This window comes from Pelophylax lessonae, assembly GCF_965119305.1.
Source record: "Pelophylax lessonae genome assembly, chromosome: 3".
Taxonomy (NCBI): Eukaryota; Metazoa; Chordata; class Amphibia; order Anura; family Ranidae; genus Pelophylax; species Pelophylax lessonae.
The window spans coordinates 466,843,437-466,866,976 of record NC_138770.1 but is presented as its reverse complement, the minus strand read 5'-3'; the positions used below and the strand labels follow the sequence as shown (position 1 = coordinate 466,866,976).

At 40.3% G+C, this 23,540-nt stretch overlaps 1 protein-coding gene across 1 annotated transcript in view; it reads right to left on the bottom strand.

Annotated features, from left to right (window-relative positions):
* Positions 1-23,540, bottom strand: part of LOC309551828 (formin-2-like) — a 138,048-nt gene continuing 114,508 nt past the window's right edge. Inside the window, 4 exon segments of the mRNA XM_082252525.1 lie at positions 1-417; positions 7,408-7,489; positions 8,990-9,139; positions 15,318-15,369. Of these exon segments, the coding sequence (XP_082108651.1) occupies positions 391-417; positions 7,408-7,489; positions 8,990-9,139; positions 15,318-15,369 (311 nt within the window). The 3' untranslated portion in view covers positions 1-390.

Below are 23,540 nucleotides of genomic sequence, written 5' to 3'. Positions count from 1 at the left end.
ATAACCTAGAAATAAACTTAACATAGAAAATGGTTGAACGAATATTAAACTAAAACCAGTAATTAGTAAAATAATAGTGGCTTAAAGAGGATTAAAATGGCAAGATGAACATTTTAGGAATTCATCACACAGTAATACTTAAAATATTTTATTATGGGAGTTCAAAACAGATAATTGAAGACCACATTATGTTCCTCGAGCTCTGTAGCTCAGAAGTAGTTTATATTTCTCAATACAGTCTTGTCTGGGGAAAAAAATATAAGTAACTTTGTACTGATTCTGTTTTTTTCATGTACCAAAGTAATGTCCTTCTATATACAAAAAAAAAAAAAAAAATAGCTTGACATTCATCTCATAGTTCCACATATGTTTGCTCTGTTTGTGCCAAAATCACGTTAGTAGGCTCAGTTTTGCTTTCTACAAAGGAGAACAAAAAAGAAATGCATTATTAGGTGTACTAACACTAAATAAAATGCCCTTAGTATCTACTCTAATAATATTTGGAGAAATACCATATTTGCCACACTAAATAAGACTGAAATGTTTAGAAATTCTATGTTATATCCACTGTAAATTTGGTAAAAAAAAAAAAAAAAAAAACTGCAACTTTGAAAGCGTGCGCCTTCATCTAAAATTGCACAATTTCAAAGCCGCATGTCAGTGCGACTTTTAAGACATCTGTGCGGCTCCATGCACAGATGTCTATTTAAGTTGCACTCAAAGTCGCCAAAAATAGTGCATGTACTTTTTCTAATCCATGCGGCACGGCAAAGTCTTCACTGATTTGAACAGTGTCTTTGCCGGAAATAGGATGCGATTTGTCACTCCTGAGTCCTGACAAGTGGCTCCAATGTGAACGGGGGCCTAAACCCAACAACAAGTTTATTGTGTCACAATACACATCTAAAGACTGAATGAATTAAAAGCAGTTGTAACAAATTAATTTTCCCAAAAACACATTCCACTGGAATAAGTTGCACAGTTATCTTTATTTTTCACACTCCAAGTTCAAACAGAGGAAACCAAAGTTGTGCAACATGCCTGCTTCAAGTACATTTTAATAAAATACAATGTAATAAAACAATACTGAATTCTACTCTTTAGACACTTGAAATTGCACTTGCAGGGGATAGGTAGTGTATGTGGATAGATGAAAATACAAATGCTCCAGTACACAGACTAGCACCCATCTGTAAATGATTGATTGAGCTTGTGGACAGTTTGGCAAATCACAGTTCTATACAATAAGTGGTGCAAATAAATAAAATAATATTAAAAATAGTACAAAGTGTAGCAACCAATCAGAATTCAAAAGGTGAATTATGGCAAATAAATATATTTTCTCTAATCTTAAGAAACCTTCTGCACTCCTACCCTCTACTCATACCCAAATAGAAGATACTAGCACAGCTAATCCAAATAAATGCTGCGGTTTAGTGTATGGACATGGGGAAATGGACAATAAACATTCTCTGTTCCACCCTTATTGGACTTAACCTCCCTGGCGGTATGATTCTTTCGGATTTTAGGTGCTGAAAGCAGTACCATTATTTTGCATGTAATTCTTGAGAATGAGCAGCCCAAACCAACTATTTACATATTTTTTTTTTTTTTTTTTTTTACTGTGCGTTCTTCTTTATAACATCTTGGGTATGATAAAGTTTGAAACACAAAATCATAAATTTTAATATAATAAAAAACCATAAATAAGTTAAAGTATGTATGTATACATATATATATATATATATATATATATATATATATACATATATATATATATATATACATAAAAAGTACAGTAAAACTGCAGGAAAGGGCACTGGGGGGCAATGTAATGTGAATTTTTTTTATTTTGAATGGTATCAGTGTGTTTCGTGTGTTTTACATTTGAATTTGCCGCCGGTTCCACCCCCTGCGAACGTCACGTCGCAGGAGACGGAAGCCCGGGGGACGGAGAGGATTGGGAGGAAGATCCGCCGCCGCATACCGCTCGCATACATCGCTGGATCCCGGTGACAAGGTAAGTGACCTCTTTTACAGGATCCAGCGATGCTTCTGGCGGTACCCCAAGTGTGGCTCGGAGTTATCGCTTTTGGCTTTGAAATGTAACCCCGAGCCACGCTCGGGAATACCGCTAAGAGGGTTAAGCTGGGTATACACTTGCAGACCTTTGAATGAAAATTCACAGCACATTTATAAAGCATTTCAAAGATTTTATTTGCTTTTCACATTTTATTTTGGAATGACTGGACTTTACCATACAAAGACCACACAACACTGTTTTTGTCCATTTGAGATACATTTTCCGTTATGCTCCTTTTACTTTTTCTTGTCACTGGAGTGGAAAGCTAATGTCTATTTGACCCTAATAGTGATTAGAAAAATTAATAAATGTTCTTAACTTTTTTTTTAACGAAAAATGTGGAAAGAAATTCTACGAGTGTATACCCAGCTTTAAACTCTAAGGCTTCATGTACACGGGACGTTATAAAACCTCTCTTGAATGCTGGAATTTGACAGCTAGTAACCGACATGCCCCAGTTATGTGCGTTTAGCGGCGTTTAGGTCTAGAAGCAATTTTACATTGTAAAATGGTCGTAAATGTATCCCCATTAAAAACACCTATAAATTAAATGCTTATAAACATGTGTTACAGTGTTTATATGGTTTTACATGCTGTTACAAGCATTTGATGTTTCAAATGCCAACAAACTTCTGTCCTGAAACCATTTTTTGCTTTAACCTCCCTGGAGGTATTCCCAAGTGTGGCTTGGGGTGGAATTTCAGTGCCATTAGCGGTAACCCCGAGCCAGAGTCAGGGTACCGCCAGGGAGCATTGCTGGATCCTTGTAGAGGTACTTACCTTGTCCCCGGGAACCCGCGATGTGTCACTGCAGTATACGGCGGCCGGATCTTCCGCCTGATGCTGTGAGCCCTGGCTTCCGTCTCCTGCAACATGGCGCTCGAAGGGGGGTGGAAACAATTATACCGCCAGGGAGGTTAAAAAATGCCACTGAACTCGACTGCCTCTAAATGACTATAAATGACTCAGTGTACATGGACAGATAAAATAACATAGAGGAGAGTTCAGGGGCTGCTGAAAACGCCCAACTGCTCATAAATGTCCTTTATCAGCAGCTGAGACCTCAATTATATGATATATTAAAATAAGGTAAAAAGAGTGATGTTCCCCCATATAACCAGCATCACCGAAGGTCTAAATCCACTTCTGCTTTTATTAAATATAATTTATTGAGTCGAAAAAGACAGAACACAAAACAGCATTAAGTAGTGTTCTTTCATATAATATAATGTACTAAATTAAAACAGCAAAAACATGCTTACAGTGCATTACTTCTCAAAATAAATGCAGTGCAAGCAGTTCCTGAACCTCCTCCGCTACCAGTCTCTCTTGAATGCCCTATGTGTTGAAACAAATGGACTTAGGTTAGGGGCATGGAGCTGGTGGTATGTGCAACTTCTCTTATGCTCAACTTTTTTTTTTCTTTTATTTCCCCGGTAACTTGTAGGCTTAGGTTCTTAATGGTCACCATGGTAACCTTTGCTAACCACATACTGTGGGTGTATGTGAATATGTATGTGTGTGTATGTATATATACAAGTGTGTGTATAAAGGCTAATATACATATCTCTAAATCAATTTAAGATTGATAGTCTATACTATTCTTCATTTACTACACTAGTTATTACTAGGCTCATTCCCATCCTTTTAAACAGCCCTAACAAACCAAAAAATTTAAAAATCATATGCTATAAAATAAAAATAAAATTAGTAAAACTAAAAAAATTATAAAGCCATTCCAACACATAAACTCACCTGTAACTCAACTCAACCATACCCTATGAAAACATATGGATCTAATTGTGAAACTGTTTAGTTTAACATTTATGTTTAAACTGTCAAACATGGTCTTAGCTGCATATATTCATTTGGTCTCTTTTTTTTCCAGCTCCCTTTTCATCTTTAATTCACCCAAATTGCAAAAAATAAGGATTTCATGAGTGTAAAGGAGTGAACAAGGGGGTACACAATGTAAGGATCTGTTTATTAGCTGGTTTAAATTTATTTTGCATTTGTTTTGGGGGATGGTATAAGGAAATAGTGTTGCACTTATGTTAATACAGGAGAAAATCCTGATTGGTTGTTATGGATTCTGAACCTAGCAAATCATGTTCCTCATCTTAACCATTGTTTATTGGAAAAACCTGTACATCTCTCACAGTTGGGACTGGGTAATATGCCACCATCTCACTTTTCGTCAACAATATGTTATAGGATGAAAACCACCACCTATTCTTTATAAGACATGCTGGTGATGTTTATAGCAGAAATGATATTTAACCACAAGTAACCTAACTGAACATATAGAGAGGCTGATGGGTGAAATTTACTAAGACTTTAGCACACATAATCTGGAGCAGCTGTGTATAGTAACCCATTATCTTCTAGCTTCACTTTGCGCAGTTAAAGCTCAGTTAACTAATAAAAAAACTGTGAGCATGCAGCTTTTTATTGAAGAAGAGACATGCTATGGCTCTTTCTCAATAATAAATACCTGTCTTCTATTGAATGCACACTGAGCTGCGCATGCACAGCTCACTGTGCATTCCACAATCCACTCGGGCTGGAATGACAGGCTCCTGTGTGCATGAGCAGAATTATGTTATTCCCCGTCATTACCCATCTGACCAATTAAGAGACTGCAAATTGGGCACCCAGAAGAAACCAGGGAGAAGGTGACAGTGGCCAGGGAGGGATTTAGCTGTCACATTGCTGGAATGTAGAAGTGAGTATTTCTGGGAGTTTAGTTCCACTTTTAAGCTTTGCAAACTCTGAGCCTCATATAGAGTGTGGGCAAGGCAGATGTGCGCCTGCTTGCCGGTATGACTGTGACTGCTGTCAGGTGGGTAGCAGTACAGATGAGCTGGACATGAGCTGCTCAACTGTGCTAATAAAATGTGTAGCCATGGCAGACAAGTATAGATACTGCACAAAAAACACAACCAACATGCTCTAGCTGCCACCCTAAACTTGACCAAATGAGGGACAGCTGGAGGCAAAATTCTCAGGTTGCCTCATATTGTGCAGATGGCCCTGAAAGCTTGGCAAGTTCACTTTATATACTCCCATGACGCACTTGGCAGACAGTTGTTTTGATTTTAGTTTAATGAATGTGACATGCATTACTTATTGCATGTCTGTCCTATAAAAATCAATCACATTTTCACTTTTTTTTTTTATATAGCAATACAATCATTACAATTTATTCTCAATTGTGTGCTTATGGTTCTGTCATCCTGCACCCCATAACCTTTTGGAAGGGCATCCCATTTGAAATTTGTTCTTGGATATCTGAATATCTGTCTTCTTTAAGAACCTTTCAATTTCACTATCCTTGCTATTCTTTTTTTTTTGCCTCACATCTATTTAGATCACATTGATTTTAGTTCTACAGGATCTCATATGTGCTACTTGATTTCCTATTATGCAAATTACATTCTTCTGCATCTTTTGATTGGCCAACAAATGTTCCTGTTATTCAGTAATTATTGGTCCAGCCTAACACCAGATGAGGACCTGAAAAAAGTATTGATTCAAATGTAACCTACTAAAAAGGAAGAAATTTACAGAAAAGACAGCAATTTAAAACAAAAAAAGAAAAACAAATATGGAATGAAGAACCGGCTACCTAAATCACCAAAAGGATCATATCACTGTGGGCAATGCAAGGCGTATCAATATAGGTCAACAGTAAACAATCTGAGAATCTAAAGAATGAGTCTTTGATACAGATAAATGCCTTTTTTAAATATAGTGCAAAATGTCCACATTCCCTTAGTTATGGGTTTACCGACAATGTTTTCTGGAAGTATTTCTGAGCCCATGTTGTGATTTCCATTACAGTAGCATTCCTGTATGTGATGCAGTGCCGTCTAAGGGCCCAAAGATCACTGGCATCCAGTATGGTTTTCCGGCCTTGACCCTTACGCACAGAGATTGTTCCAGATTCTCTGAATCTTTGGATGATATTATGCACTGTAGATGATGATAACTCCAAACTCTTTCAAATTTTTCTCTGAGAAACTCCTTTCTGATATTGCTCCACTATTTTTCGCCGCAGTATTGGGGGAATTGGTGATCCTCTGCTCATCTTGACTTCTGAGAGACACTGCCACTCTGAGAGGCTCTTTTTTATACCCAATCATGTTGCCAATTGACCTAATAAGTTGCAAATTGGTCCTCCAGCTGTTCCTTATATGTACATTTAACTTTTCCGGCCTCTTATTGCTGCCTGTCCCAACTTTTTTGGAATGTGTAGCTCTCATGAAATCCAAAATTAGCCAATATTTGGCATGACATTTCAAAATGTCTCACTTTCAACATTTAATATGTTATCTATATTATATTGTGAATAAAATATAAGATTATGAGATTTGTAAAATAGTCCATTCCTTTTTTACTCACAATTTGTACCAACTTTTTTGGATTTGGGTTTGTATTAAAATAGTTTTTTGGAGTAAAGAATTCACTTTGGATAATCTGTGTTTTCTGCTTATATACCTATATGAATATTATTACATTTTATGATTAACACCCTAAGCTTTTCTTGCATTTATCCCTAGTTATAATAATTTATTAGGTTGAAATCGAGTAACCGTTTATTTACAATATGACAAATATAATAACAGACTGAGATTTTTTTTTTTTACTTTTATGAGATTTCAATTACTTCCTATACATATAGATTTTAGGATACCCTTGCATAAAATCAAAAGGGGATGCAGTAGGACACATAAACACACAATTGAGATAGTAATTTCAATTATTTTATTGATATATAAATAAAAGTTAAATTTTATTGACTCGAAGTGCCGGTTCACATATGTGCGGCTGCGGCGATCGCATATAATATCGGAGCGCACTGCTACTTCATTATATGCAATCAGGTGTGCGGTGCGAATTCAGCCATACACTTTGTATGGCTAAATTCGCACTGCACCCGCAGTAAAGTCGCACATGACCCTTTTTTTGAGCCGCATCAAGATCGGATCGCACAGTGGTTCACACTTGTTAGATCCATCCTGTGCGAACTGTAAAGATCGCACTGCGATATGCGATCAAACTGGGGGTGTCATTAACATTTCATTGACACCCCCAGCATATCGCATATGGCAGTGTGAACTGCCAAGGGTGCGTTTGCGATGCGGGAACAGGCTGCGAATTCGCAGCCTTCCCGCATCGCATAAGTGTGAACCGGCACGAAACGGACAAACATATTCAAAATAACTGAAATACCAGGTACAAAAAATGTGTTTGGAAAAGTAAAATCTCCTAAGATTTACACTTGGCAGACCGATACATACATGTTTTATATAAATACTTACAATTCCAGATTCATGCTTTGGCTTTACAGTAATTGATGCCTTTTCCTTTTTTTGCTTATATACCTCTTCAGCTTCCTTTAACCTGTATAACATATAACACACATCAATGAGACTTGTAGTAACTACCAACAGTAAAGCTGCGGATAAAAAAAAAATTAAAGTAAAAGCGGAATATTTGTTGGTATGTGCATACAACACACTCAGGGTTCATACACACAAGCGTTTGTTACACTATATACATATTTTCAGACATTTGTAATCTTTTATGTAATGTACTTACATTAACCGGTTGCCGACTGCTCACAGTATATTTACTGCGGCAGTCAGCCCCGGCCAGGCAGAGTGACGTAGGTCTACGTTGCTCGCCTGTCACTCCTTTTAGAGCCAATAGCGGGCGAGCGCACGCCCGCTGAGGCGCGCGCCCACCTCGGCTCGTTCACAGAGGAGTGCGGGCGTGTGACCGGCGGACCCGATGTCCGCCGGTCACACTACGATCGCCGGTACAGCGGGAGAAAGACAGAGCGGCTTATGTAAACAAGCCGCCTGTCATTCTCCCCTGTGTAAAAATGAAGATCAGACGGTTCTACTATGTAGAACCATTGATCTTTGTTTTTACACTAGGAGACCTGTCCCCCTACAGTTAGAATCACGCCCCTAGGACACACTTAACCCCTCCCTGTCCAATACAGTTAACCCCTTCCCTGCCAGTGTCATTTTTGCAGTAACAGTGCATATATATAGCACTGATTACTGCAGTAATGTCACTGGTAACCCCAAAAGTGTCAAAAATGTCAGTCAAGGGTCCGATCTGTCCGCTGAAATGTCGCAGTACCGCAAAAAAAATCGCAGATCGCCGCCATTACTCGTTAAAAAAAAAAACACCAAAAATGACAAAAATCTTTCCCTTTGTTAGTAAACGCGATAACTTTTGTGCAAACCAATCAAAATACGCTTTTTGCGATTTTTTTTACCAAACATATGTAGCGTAAAACAATTTGGCCGAAAATGTTAAAAAATTTAGATTTTTACATTTTTTTGGGGGGGGAATTTCATATAAAAAAAAGTGAAAAATATTGTTATTTTTGCAAAAATTACGCTCTTTTTTTGTTTATAGCGCATGATCAAAAAATCGCACAGGTGATCAAATAACACCAAAAGAAAGCTCTGTTTGTGGGAAAAAAAAGGATGTGAAATTCATTTAGGTACAGCGTCACACGACCGCGCAAATGTCCGTCAAAGTCACGCAGTAAAAAATCACAAAAAACCCCCTGGTCAGGAAGGGGGTAAAATCTTCCGGGGCTTAAGTGGTTAATGTGCATGTTATTTTTACATTTGTTTCTGCAGCTTTTAGAAGCAGTAGAATACTTCAATTATCCTCTAAAATGCAGAAACAATCTCAAAGCAGTAATAGGTAAAAAAAACAAATCACCTGACTTTTAGTTACTGTACTTTAGTTACTTCTACAGGTAAAAAGCTGCAAATTGCATATAAAAATATTCAAGTGGTATAGTTGGTGCAGCCATAGAAAAAAACAGATACATTTTTTTTAACTTACCACATAAAAGGTTTGCATATCACCTACCTTTCTTGTAAAATTATCTTATTTTCTTTCTTCCAAGAATCTTTAAAGTCAGTGCTAAATTCATGCCAGATGCTGAAGAATGTGTTTGGAGACACCTCTTTTTCCCCAAGTTTTGGCTTTACATAATAATAGGCTACAGTTTCCAAAAACCTGTAGAACAATATTCACAAATAGAGATAAATTAATTTATGAGGATTCTACTGGGATTGTGTAGGTTTACATGAGATTCACAAATATTTGCCAGATTGCATGCCATTTACCATCAAACCTTCTGTCCAGGATTCCTCTGGAAAGGCCTACCCTCAGCAGCTATTTAGGCCTCCACTCCTAGGAAGAAACCCACCATGTATGGGTGCCGGGTGGTGTCGGTGGAGCACCACGTTCAAATGTGTTCTGTAAGATGTGATTATGTGTTTAAATCATGCCTTGAAAATTAATGAGCTGTCAAGGGTAGGGGTGCTGCAGTCTGCGACTTTGGACAGATAATGATGAAGCTAAATAAAGTTTGTTTGCAGCTCATTCCCTTAAACCTCCAGTCATTCTTCTCACATAGAATAAATTATAAGAGAGGAAGATCTTCTGAGGAAAGACATGAGATATTTTTGGCATGGTAATGTTGGTCTAGGGGTTTGTAAGCTAGCCAACACAAGCTTCACGTAAGTGTACTTTATCTTTCTTTGCCTTTCAAAAATGTATAGGGCTCAGTTGACTACAAGCTCTCTGATAAGAAGGGCTGCATAAGTAACACAATTACATTTAAAAATTAAGCCTTAAAATGTATACAAACAGCACATTCACTGGATCTCCAAGGCGTTAGTATGGTGCAGCCCAGTTCCTTTGGTCAGTAATCTGAGACAACATCTAATAAGTTTCTTTCTGCCTCTCCAATAAAGAAAGCATGATGTAACAAAGCATTAGTGCTAAAAAATGTATTATAATCACCAAGCAGATTTGATTCTGCTTTGGATGTAAGACTACGAATGGTCATAAGATATAGCTGAGAAAGATGAAGTCTTCTATAAAACACCATTTCCCTGAACCTGTAAGAAGCTGCCTGGATTCTGGATGCAGAAGAGTAAAGACAACTGAAATGAAGACGGATTGAGTGATCCTTCCCTGTGACAGCTCTATTATTTGTAGATAATATTAGCAATTCACTAACTGGTTTTACTTTTTGCCTAAATGCCGGTTTACCTGGTAGAAATGTCCCCAATTACTATTTATATCAACAGGGGATGTATCAGTCGTCTATGCCAACTGAAAAGATCTACACTGCCTGTGAGGTGGGAAGGGGAAACTGCACTATTGCACATAAGGCAGTTCACAGGGCTTAGTTGTCATCTAATCTTTCGATTTTATCTCAGAGACCCTTTTTGTAATACAATTCTCTAAGAGCTAAAATATAAAAAAATACATAATCTCTTATTTAAAGGGGAATTTTGGAGATGTCTTGTTCCTGCTTCCTAATACAGCAAGCAAGAATACAACATGGTGCTCTGCAACATAATACACAATATATCCTTAAAACAACATACAGAATAACTTTATTCTTCATGCTTTGCTAGGTAATTATTTCAAACATGTTTTGTTATTTCTTCAAGCTGTTTCTAATTTGCAATCTTGTTATTTGCAAATGTAATTATTTTATCTGCCTAATCAAATATTGAGCTGTATAAACCACTGACAGTGGTTTACATAAAAAATCTAAAGGATGCGCAAAACCAATATCTCTATAGTCATCGATAGAAAAATATGTGTGTAAGGTTAACAGTCCCATAATATATAATTCAATTATGCATAACAAAGAAGTAAACGTCAACATGAAATACACTGAACAAAATTATAAAAGCAACACTTTTGTTTTTGCCCCATTTTTCATGAGCTGAACTCAAAGATCTAAGAATTTCTATGTATACAAAAGGTCTATTTCTCGCAAATATTGTTCACAAATCTGTCTAAATCTGTTCATGAGCACTTCTCCTTTGCTGAGATAATCCATCCACCTCACAGGTGTGGCATATCAAGATGCTGATTAGACAGCATGATTATTGCACAGGTGTGCCTTAGACTGGCTCCAATAAAAGGCCACTCTAAAATATGCAGTTTTATCACACAGCACAATGCCTCAGATGTCGCAAATTTTGAGGGAGCGTGCAATTGGCATGCTGACTGCAGGAATGTCCACCAGAGCTGTTGCACGTGAATTGAATGTTCATTTCTCTACCATAAGCCGTCTACAAAGGCATTTCAGAGAATTAGGCAGTACATCCAACCAGCCTCACAACCGCAGACCACGTGTAACCCCACCAGCCCAAGACCTCCACATCCAGCATCTTTACCTCCAAGATCGTCTGAGATCAGCCACCCAGACTGCTGCTGCAACATTCTGTATGCATAACCAAAGAATTTCTGCACAAACTGTCAGAAACTGTCTCAGGGAAGCTCATCTTCATGCTCGTTGTCCTCATTGGGGTCTCGACCTGACTGCAGTTCGTCATCATAACCAACTTGAGTGGGCAAATGCTCACATTCTATGGCGTCTGGCACTTTGGAGAGGTGTTCTCTTCACGGATGAATCCTGCTTTTCACTGTACAGGGCTGATGTCAACGTTGTGGATCGAGTGGCCCATGGTGGCGGTGGGGTTATAGTATGGGCAGGCGTATGTTACGGACAATGAACACAGGTGCATTTTATTGATGGCATTTTTGATGGCAGAGATACCGTGACGAGATCCTGAGGCCCATTTTTATGCCATTCATCCATGACCATCACCTCATGTTGCAGCATGATAATGCACGGCCCCATGTTGCAAGGATCTGTACACAATTCCTGGAAGCTGAAAACATCCCAGTTCTTGCATGGCCAGCATACTCACTGGACATGTCCCCCATTGAGCATGTATGGGATGCTCTGGATCAGTGTATACAACAGCCTGTTTCAGGTCCTGCCAATATCCAGCAACTTGGCACAGCCATTGAAGAGGAGTGGACCAACATTCCACAGGCCACAATCAACAACCTAATCAACTCTATGTGAAGGGAATGTGTAGCACTGCATGAGGAAAATGGTGGTCACACCAGATACTGACTGGTTTTCAGATCCCCCAGACCCCCCCCCCCCCCAAATACAGTAAAACTGCACATTTTAGAGTGGCCTTTATTGTGGCCAGCCTAAGGCACACCTGTGCAGTAATCAGCATCTTGATATGCCACACCTGTGAGGTGGATGGAATATCTCAGCAAAGGAGAAGTGCTCACTAAGGATCCTTTCACATGAGCTTTCCGCCCGGCGAACTCCGTTTTGCTCAGTGGGGATCGATCCGCCGAACCCCGCTGGGCAGGTGGATGACCGGTCCGTCTCCACCCTGTGTGCAGAGACAGACCTGTCAGATGCCCGCTCTCCTCTATGGGAGATCGGATGAAAACAGACCGCCTGTCCATTTTCATCCAATCTAATCGTCCAGACGGATGGAAAATAGGGTTTCCATCCATCTGGATTTCACAGGCAAGATTGGATCGGTGAGCAGCAGGTGTCAGCGGAGATGTCACCGCTGACATCCGCCGCTGACAGGCAGACCTGTTTGAAAAGCCCTTGTAAAAGGTGCTTAAAGGCCCGTACACACGTGCAGATTGTCGGCCGAAAAGCTTCGGCCGACGACCGATCGGCCGATTTTCGGCTTGTTAGTATGATGCTTCCGACAGCCGACAGCGCACTTTCGGCCGAAAAGAATCTGTCGTGCAAGCATTAAAATTTTTGTATGCCGACACCAGAGCGGCCGATTGTTCGCCAGTCAATACAGAATTCGGCCGACAGACAGCAGATTTGCAAGACTGGGCATGCTCAGAAAAGAAAAAACACAGGGAAAGTTAACCATTACATGACATCACTTCTGCAGTCGGCTGTAGTCGGCGGACAAAATTCTTGTGCAGTCTTTTGCACTTTTCAACAGACACGACAGCCCGGGGACAAAAGACAGCCGATCAGTCGGCCGACGATCTGCACGTGTTTATGGGGCATAACACAGATTTGTGAACAATATTTGAGAGAAATAGGTCTTTTGTGTACATAGAAAAAGTCTTAGATCTTTGAGTGCAGCGCATGAAAAATGGGGGCAAAACCAAAAGTGTTGCATTTACAATGCAGTGTATATAAAAGTCCAAATGTGAAATCTTGAAAATGATGAAAGTCCACATGTAAGAATCTCAAACCACTGCAAAGACAAATGCACCAGTTCTCTTACCAAACAGTAATGATCTCCAAATATTAAGAGATCAACAGTGCAGAAAACATCCAATTGGGGAGCATCACTCAGGGTACAACTGCCTCCACAGTCCTTCACTAGTTATCAAAAGCCAGCATCCTACGCACATTTTGTCTGGTGCAATAGATGTCTTTTTTTCCCCTGAAAATATCTATTGCAGCAGATGAAACATGCGTAGGTACTGGCTTTGGATAACTAGTAAAGGACTGAGGAAGCGGTAGTATACTGAGTGGTGGCCCCCCAATAGGATGGTTTCTGTGCTGTTGATCTCTTATCATTTGGCACTCGTGTCTTTGAGGATGGTCTGGGATTCTTACACGTGGGCTTCAAGATTACACATTTGGCCTTTTATGTATTTCTCTTTGAAGTTCACTTCTTTGTTATGCATAGGTAAATGATATGTTATGGACTTGTTATATCACCATTTATGTTTACCTGCACGGTTTAGGAGATATTCGCCCTGCATGCAGCCGCTGACACTAGCGGCGCATGTGCTCTGAAGGTCCGGCGGAAAGTGAAATCCCGCGCGCATGACGTCATCGCGGATCCGGCCACTCACAGCGCCGGAGCCGCCCAACTCGAAAGAGACGCCGAGGGAACATGACAGTTTTTTGTTTTTTTTTGGTGAGGATTTCTAACACACATATTTTTGTATTGCTCAATGCATTTTTGCAACTAAATCTTCTAGGATATGAAAAATAAAAACAAAAGACAAACCCTCTCAAATTACCTATCATAATGTGTATTAGAAAATAAATAAGCTTTACCCTGGTATACATTTACTTTGCGTACTGAGTTAAATGAAAGCGTTTGTTACCCCAGCACTTCATATTCCTTATATATGCCTACTGTAGCATGTACTTGTATGATAAAGTATTGTGTTCTCTTTTTATTGCTTCCTTTGTGAAATTACTGGTGATCCTGCCAGTCCCTCTGCTTTCCAAATAAGAACTGACTGCACTAAACAGGAGAGCACCCTGTGGTCAGTTCTGTAGCTATGCTGAGAACTCAGTGTGCTCTTCCAATGATCAGACACCCCCCCCTCCGCTGCACAGCATTCACTGGGGAGTTCAGTGTGCCGCTGCTTCTCCTCCTTCCAGCTGTTATGAATGAGGGAATTTGATCACTTATAAAAAGGGAAAATAATGTTTTTATTCTGTTTTTTTATAGCCACATTTTTTTAATTTGAACTGAATGGATTATTTTACAAGGTGATTGTTTACAATCACTTTAAGTTCATATTTTTATCAAACATGGACTAACCTTCTTCAGTAACTGAGCACCTATTAGAAATGCAAGTTAGTCTCATGTTTCTACTTCTTTCCTAAACCGCTCCCAGTGCTGCTTACATCCCCATTGCCGATCAATGAAGACTGACTGACCAGATGCTGCGGATTAGTGCAGGGCTTCCTAATTGTTAGGCAAAGGGTTGGCTCTGTCTTCTTAGCCTTCATTTCCTATTGATTAACAAGCAGCCACACACTTTTGCTTCTCACTGCTCTGTCCCAATAGGCTATGCTTCTCCGACATTTTAATTAGGCATAACAGGACCAAGGCTCTAAAACCTATCTCCCTCCCTGTCACGCCCTGCCTATTGTGTTACCTACCATTGAATTCCTCATTGTTGACCCCTGCCTTGCATCCTGACTACTCTTTTGGAATGCTGCCTGACTGGACCTCACATTGTTTACTGGATTATATTTGTCTGATACCTGCCCTGACCATGGAACTGTTTACTATATTATGTTTGCCTGCTACCTACCCTGACCTTGGAATTGTCTACCCTTTTGGATTGCCAACTTACTTTACCTCAGATTGTTTCCTGGATTACATTTGTCTGCTACCTGCCATGACCTTGAAACTGTCTGCTTTGACTGTCTTTGTGCTTTTTAAGACTTGGGAACAACCAAGTACTAGTAGGCCTGCTTACCTTAAGAAAGCAGGGGCTGCTAAAGGCAGAAAACTCACCAGCTATAGTTCCTGGCTTAAGCATGGGGCTGAGCCTTACAGAACCACAGCATTTCCTTAATAACATTTAATACAACCTATATTCAAACTTCAAATACCTTAAATGAACTTCAGAAAGAAATTTTTCTGTGGTTTCATGGTCAATATTTGCTGTAAAAAGAAAGAAAGACATTATATTTATATATATATTGAACAATCTTCAGAGCTGTTTAACTTCAAAAATCAAACCCTGGGGTTCCCTACTTGGTGCATTTCACCCTTAACAGTCAAAATGAGTTAACACCAACTTTATACTTGCTACATGTTTCCATACACATATCATAAATTGGTATTGCACAGAGCAGTCTGAAACCACCTTCTCTGGGGCCCCCCACTGGTGGTTCTTCCTCTTCCCCGTGTGCCACCATAGCAAGCTGTTTCTTATGGTAGCACACCTGTAGGCTCGCTCCTGAGCCAAGCTGTGTGCATTCATTGATACACACAGCATGGCTTAGCTCTGACCCCGCTCTCTTCTCACAGGATTTTATTGACAGCAGCGGGAGACATTGGCTGTCTCTGAGCCTGTAAGGAAAGAGAGAGGGAGAGACCAGCGCTGCTGCCAATGAGCACAGCACTAGATCCAAATGCGATAGGTATAAAGGGAGGTAAGGGGGCGATACAACTAGTGGACATTTTTTTTACTTTTAATGCAGGGAATGCATTAAAGTAAAAAATGCCCAGCTTTTAGAACAACTTTATCTTTGATTGTACTGTGCTGGCAAAACATCATTATCAGTTGACTGAAAAGTGCACACTGCTAAAAAAGGGTTAAATGCATCAAGGCTTTGCTTTTACATTGAATGTTAATGTACTTTTAAACCAATCTGTCCCTAAATGTTTCTTTGCAAGTTGTTTTAAACATTACAAGCTACCTAAAGAGTCTTCTGTATAATCATGCTTCAAATAAATAAGTAACATTTTTTTTTAAATTATTTTTAGGCATGCTGTGTGGATGGGAACACATAACAAACATATAGTGGTTGTTTCTCAAGTTTGACAGCAAAAATGAAACACATTTTTAATAAACCCTGTTGCAATTTATTTTTGAAAAGAGCCCTGCTACCTGTAGAAGAAAGAAGTAAAAACTTACCTTTAGCTGCTGCCAAACTCAACTCCAGTCACTAAAACCAGTACCCTAAAGTCTGCTGGGAAAAACAAAACTTTTGGGAGTGTCATTCTCTGTGTCTCCTATACTCATTAATTATGGCCTCTGACCTCTTATCACAGAAAAAAGAACCTTTATATTGTGCTTGGTTTCTATGCAGACTTTGGGAGACTAGTTGTGATTAAAGCAAATAAAATGGAGTATTTACTGTCTTCTTCTAGAGATAAGAGGGCTTTAAAAATGTTACAGGGTCATTTTAAAACCTAATGTACACAGCCAAGAGAACACCTTTTTAAATATGTTTAACCATTTGCCATCCGGGCCAATTCTGAAACTTTGCTCTTATATGTAAAAATCAACTTTTTTTTTATTCCTAGAAAATTACTTAGAACCCCCAAACATTATATATATTTTTAACAGAGAAGCTATAGAATATAATGGTGGGTGTTGTCATTTTTTTATGTCATACGGTATTTGCGCAGTGGTTTTTCAAATGCAATTTAAAATAAACAAAAAAATACTTTCATGAATTAAAAAAAAAAAAACCCTAAAGTTAGCCCAATTTTTTGTAAAATGTTAAAGACAATATTACGCCAAGTATATAAATACCTAACATGTCACACTTTTAAAATGCATCTGTCCATGGAATGGCAGCAAACTCCCATGCAGCCAATCAGACACAGATAGATCTGATTGGCTGCTTTCCTGACCGCTGGTGGCCAGGTAAACAAAGAGGTGAAACCGGAAGTGACGGCATACTTGTTGCTCCCGGTTTCCAAGGTTACCAAGAGAGAGGAACAATGTCAGTTCCTTTCTCTCTATTCGGTGCAGCCATCGCCACCCGCCATACGCTCCCGGGCTCCTCGATGAGACTAGAGAGCCTGAGAGAGGTGGCTGCGGGAGGGGAGTCGGACTCCCTTTCACCATCCACAGAAGTGATCGAGTGGCTAATTAGCCACTTGGATCACTTCTGCAGTACTGAATCACTGGCTGAAGAGATATATACCAAAATTATGCCTATAGGTGTAGGCATCATTCCTGTATAGCCACTGAAACCGGAGGACGTCCATGGATGTCCCCCCAGGGGGAAGTGGTTAAACATGATTAAATCCTAATTCAAGTCAAAATCTATTAGTATGTTTTGGATAGAGTAGGGAAGGAGTAGAGCCTCTGTCATGTTTTTAAAGCTGCCTATGTCCTTATCAAACAAATAAACAGGAAACTCCTTAAACAGAGACACAAAGTGTATCCGTGCCTTCCCCAGTGAAAATTTCTCCCCTTGCTTCTTGTCCTCGTGTCACAGCGCTCAGATGATCACCCACATTCACCACACATGCCTAGCCCCATATAAAAGTTAGGAATACACTAGTTAGACCTATTAACCCTGATTAAAGGTGCTCTGGTGCTGGCCAATTTTACATTGCTGTATCCTCTGCATTATAGTTATGTGTTTTTTTTTTATTATTTGAAAACTCTTTATGCCATTACTAATAGGTAAATGAAAATAGTCAGTATGTCTTTACAGAAGAATATGCAAAATTATGTAACTATTTGTAAAGCAGCCACGAAACAGTAAGCTATTCAGTAGCATTCAGTATCTAAATACACTTATGCCTTACGCAATGAGCTACATAAACTGATAAAATATTATTTGTCCTTTCCTTTTCTCAAAAAATAAAGTGATTCTGCATTGGATTACTAAAGCAAACTCAGCTTGTGCTTTTCATCTAACTCTTCAACTTTGTCAGAGACTAATGTCTTCTATGGCAATCAGAAAATATTCAGAAAATAGCTTTGATTTGCTTTGCCTCCATGCTATTACTACCATAAAGAAGACTGGATTGAAGACCTATTGCTTGGTCTCCATATCAATCTAGATCTTTAGTTCCTTTTGGTTTCAGTGGAATTTGCTATTGTTGCAAAACCATAGCAATATGTATTCCATTGGTATATACACACCTGCAGCTGAGGAAAAAGGCTGTGCTACCTTTACTCAGTGCTGTATCTTGGCCTAGGCCAACAAGGCTCAGGCCTAGGGCGGCACTTTGCAAGGGGGCAGCAAAAAGCTGCACCCTGCACGGAAAAAAACAGCCTCCTCCTGGCACAAAAAGGGTCCCCGCTGGCTTGCGCTACACTTTTTGTATAGTGCCAGTCTTATGTGGTGAATTGGGCTGGGGGTCAGGGTCCAGGAGGCAAATCAGTCTGGTACCCCCATAAAGCGGTCACACTGCTACCTACTAGTATGATAATACCTTCCAGTCAGGACATTCGGACAGACCGCAGGCTGCTGACCACAACTGGCCCGATGGCCGCCAATGCTAATAAGTGTGGCACTGCAGCCAAATGCTCCACCTACTCTCCTCTACCCCAAGGCACTGATGGGCACTCATAGGCTGCACTGATGGACGCTAATAGGCTGTACTGATGGGCACTAATATGCTGCTTTGATGGCCACTGATGAGGTGGCAATGGTGGGTACTGATAAACTGCACTGATGGGCACTACTGAGGCTGCACTTATGGGCACTGATGAGACTGAACTTATGGGAACTGATGAGGCTGCACTGATAGACTGTGGTTGTGGTTTACAGATGACAGGGTGGGTCATAAACAGGAAAGGGTGTGGCCTTTACAGGAAGGGGTGGGTCATATTTAAATTAGGGGGTGCACAAGTTTAGTCAGGCCTATGGCAGCACAAAACCTAAATACGCCACTGCCTTTACTTCCAGAGATATGATCACTTGTAATCATTGCACTCATACAGCCTTCCCTGCCTGTCATGTTTGGTTAAACAGGACAGAGACAGACTTACAAGAAAAAAGCTAATACATGAAAAAGTTTAAAAGTGATAAACTGTAAATAAATAAAAAAGAAGTAGTAGAGGGTGGGAAAATTGGGGAGGGTGGGAAGATTATGGCAGTAGGATTCTGAATTCAGCTTTGCTTGTTGCCTGACCATCCCCTCAACCAAAAGATTTCCTTCCTCCATTTGCTGCTGTCTGCCCTTTTCCCTGTGTTGTGGCAGAGTGGGTAGCCTACAGTTGTGTAATTCAGCAAAGAGGAAGCCGTAAAGTACAGAGTAGGCCCTATTAGGATCCCTCTGAATTGAGGTCAGTAGATCTCCACATATTTTCCCCATGTATCGAAGAGGGACAAGCTGTCCTACAAATCTCCTCCTACTCCCCACTGCCAGCACTGTCAACCAACACCACTGCCAACCCTACTCGTCCTCACCCCAACCCTCCTCCTGATCAACAGCACTGCAACACTTCTAATCCTCACCACCAGAAGCCCAACCATTCTTCTCACTTCCAGCACCCCCACCCTCCTCCTTACCTGACACCCTAACCCTCCTTCGCCTCATATTTCTACTTCTACCTGCTGCCTCATGGTATTCCACATATTTGTGAAGGGCAGAAATTACTTTCTGTGCAAAGTAATGGGCAGGTGGTATATGGACTTGTGGGAAAAATAATGGCAGCTGAGTACCTGACATTGTGGTGTAGCATTAGCCATGAAAAAACATAAATAGGGTGCTGGGTAAAGCTAGCAGGAAGATTTTGGGCATTGAGTGATTTAGGGATATGTTTTCTGCTGCTTCTGCAGCAGCACTGCAGAGACCTATGGGCTGGCCCTGGGATAACATAAAAAGTCAGCTGGCTTATTATATAACCAGTGGATGGGAATATGGCAGGATTAGCTGAAAAGAAGCAGGAGGAGGAAAGGAGGCACAGGGGCAACACAAGAAATGCAAATGTCTTTTCTGCACCCTTGAAGAGAAGGAGAAGGGCACATGAACAGCACAGTAAACAAATTGGATTTTTGTACTGAGGTTCAAGGCACATTGAAGTAAGCGCTTTATCTCGCAATTTTCTGTATATTCCTGCACCAAAAAAACCTGTTTAATCTGCTAAAAAAGTTGATCTGGGAAAGGAAACACCTCTTTTAGGGAATTCTGGAATACCAAAAAAGGAATCAGCCTACCTAAAAGAAACAGAGATGGAGAAGTAAACCTTGATTGTGATTATCACATCCAGGCAATAGTAAGAGATGTCCTTCAACTAGAACTAGAACTGGACAAATGGAAAGTAACAAAATATTGTCTTAAAAGGTTAGGAAGTAAGAACTTGCCCACCAACAACACAGGGGACAGAAGCCACCATAACAGATGTATCTGGAACAGCACATATAACCTGATAAAATAATAATCCTCAGTAACCGCCCAAACTGTGTGACTATCTCCGCGCTTTAGGATGCACCAGCACCTGCTGGAAATAAAATGATAACCCTGAAGCTGCTACTTGAACAAATATAAATATTTGGTAACAATGTTAATGGAATGATAGTAGCGCTGAAACACTATATAAGAGTTCCTGAAATAGACAGTGGATGTCAACTAAATATACAGTGTGGTAAAAACTTAGTCCTCACAGTCTTTAATTGACTAATACCATAAGTCTATTAACGGGTGAATATGAACATCAATCCTCCTTCCAGATCTTCAATAAACATAAAAGTCCAATGTTATTGACGGTAGTTGTTGGGTAAGTATTGCAAAACTCCCGTGTAATCTGGTCGGGTCACCACAAATCCACCACCAAGTGCAGGGGGACAATAAGAAATGGCCACTCACCGGATAGATATGCTCACCTACTCTCATAAGTGAGCACCACTCGCATAATGATCACAGATCCACATGTCACCATAGGATAGATTGAATCAAGCAAGAGATGGTTCCCAATCCAGTATAGTGTCCCTTTTTCTGCCAATGTCTCCCAAATCAATCGTTAGATGTAAGGGTTGCATCAGTTTTCTTTTCTTTGGCTTTTCCCTGCTGTCTTCACCTGGCGATCTGGCCAGTAACACATATCCATAATGTCCTTCTAGATCTGCTGGCTAAGGCATTGTGGCACAGCAATTTCCATCAACCCCGCCATGAAGGAGCAGAGACTGTCGTGTGACTTCTCAGGAAAGCCAACGATTCTTCCTTCGGAGAGCTTCAACCTGCCCAGGCGGAGTCACTAGAAGCTAGGAAGGGGCGGCCATGTTTGAGTAGTCAGACTTTGTCAGTAATACTCCGAGGGCTCAGGGAAAATGGCCGCCCGCCTGGAGACGACTTACAGCCAGGAGCCTCTACAGAGCGCTCTGTAGAGGCTCCTGGCTGTAAGTCGTCTCCAGGCGGGCGGCCATTTTCCCTGAGCCCTCGGAGTATTACTGACAAAGTCTGACTACTCAAACATGGCCGCCCCTTCCTAGCTTCTAGTGACTCCGCCTGGGCAGGTTGAAGCTCTCCGAAGGAAGAATCGTTGGCTTTCCTGAGAAGTCACACGGCAGTCTCTGCTCCTTCATGGCGGGGTTGATGGAAATTGCTGTGCCACAATGCCTTAGCCAGCAGATCTAGAAGGACATTATGGATATGTGTTACTGGCCAGATCGCCAGGTGAAGACAGCAGGGAAAAGCCAAAGAAAAGAAAACTGATGCAACCCTTACATCTAACGATTGATTTGGGAGACATTGGCAGAAAAAGGGACACTATACTGGATTGGGAACCATCTCTTGCTTGATTCAATCTATCCTATGGTGACATGTGGATCTGTGATCATTATGCGAGTGGTGCTCACTTATGAGAGTAGGTGAGCATATCTATCCGGTGAGTGGCCATTTCTTATTGTCCCCCTGCACTTGGTGGTGGATTTGTGGTGACCCGACCAGATTACACGGGAGTTTTGCAATACTTACCCAACAACTACCGTCAATAACATTGGACTTTTATGTTTATTGAAGATCTGGAAGGAGGATTGATGTTCATATTCACCCGTTAATAGACTTATGGTATTAGTCAATTAAAGACTGTGAGGACTAAGTTTTTACCACACTGTATATTTAGTTGACATCCACTGTCTATTTCAGGAACTCTTATATAGTGTTTCAGCGCTACTATCATTCCATTAGCACATATAACCTAATAATGCTTTTTTTTAGGAGAGATTGGCTTAGTCCCATGTCATGAGAATGTCCTGTTGTAAATTTCTTAGTAGATTTGAGGAAATTGAACTGCTTTCTTCAAAGGTGGATAACCAACAATCCCAGCATTCACATGCAGCTTCATAGGGAAGCTGGTATTGAAGAACCTGACTATGTAGTTTTCGCAGCTTCTCCTGTGGTAGGCAAACTTTAGCATAGAAGGTATCTAAGAAAAGGCCAAACTACTCTTGATGTGACCTAAACAGAGATTAATTCACGAAGTTCAGTATCCACCAGGAGTTCCCAATCATGACCACCAAATCCATCTTAGCAATATAAACTAGGCAAGCATGGGTCAACTACGAGAGAAGAAACTCCTTTTCTGACAAAAATACCCCAGGATACAATAAAATGGCAGGAATCTCCCAAAGGATCCTCAACAGAGAAAATAAGCACAGCAGATTGCATAGGAGAAAGTGGTGTGAGTTTTAGGCTATTGTGTTCAGACAGATAATAACAATGCTGTGAAACAGAAGTATAATGAGCCCCTCAGAATGACGGGGGAGGGGGGTTGTAAAAAATTGTCACCAATGCAGGTGGTTCCGACTAAGACCTATAATAACCACAAGGAAAACATTTGTTTCCTGAGCCAAGCTTGAACTTGCAACTAATGTAAATTATGTCCTGAGTAAATTAGTTGTCAGCAGGAGCGTGACGACCACACCTCCATGTGGCATCAGGCATGGAAGAAACAACTAGAATGGTATATACCTATAACAACAGAAACTACTAAAAACCCACAGACCATAATTTTGATGTAAATCTTGGGTCCACCAGGAGTCGGAGGTGTATTATGGGTCAGCAGTAAAAGTAGTGCATGTATGGACCCTTATAAGTTACCTAACAAGACCTTACTGTGCATTACTTTTAATGCCATAGGTGTCCAGTATTTTGCTTGTGTTCTATCTTTAATGTTCACTTTTTTTGTGGTTTGCCCCACAATCACCCTGCTCATTTGTAAAGAGTCAGGTTGAAAAAGGACACCAATCTGTTAAGTTCAACCTATAAAAATGAATACATCAATAAATAATAGTGGACCTCCATGAACAGAACTCTACATCTCTAATTGATCCAAAGGAAGGAAAAAAAACCTGTATAAAGCATTGTGCTATTTGCTCCAACAGGGTAAAAATTCCTTCCTGATCCCATTTGGA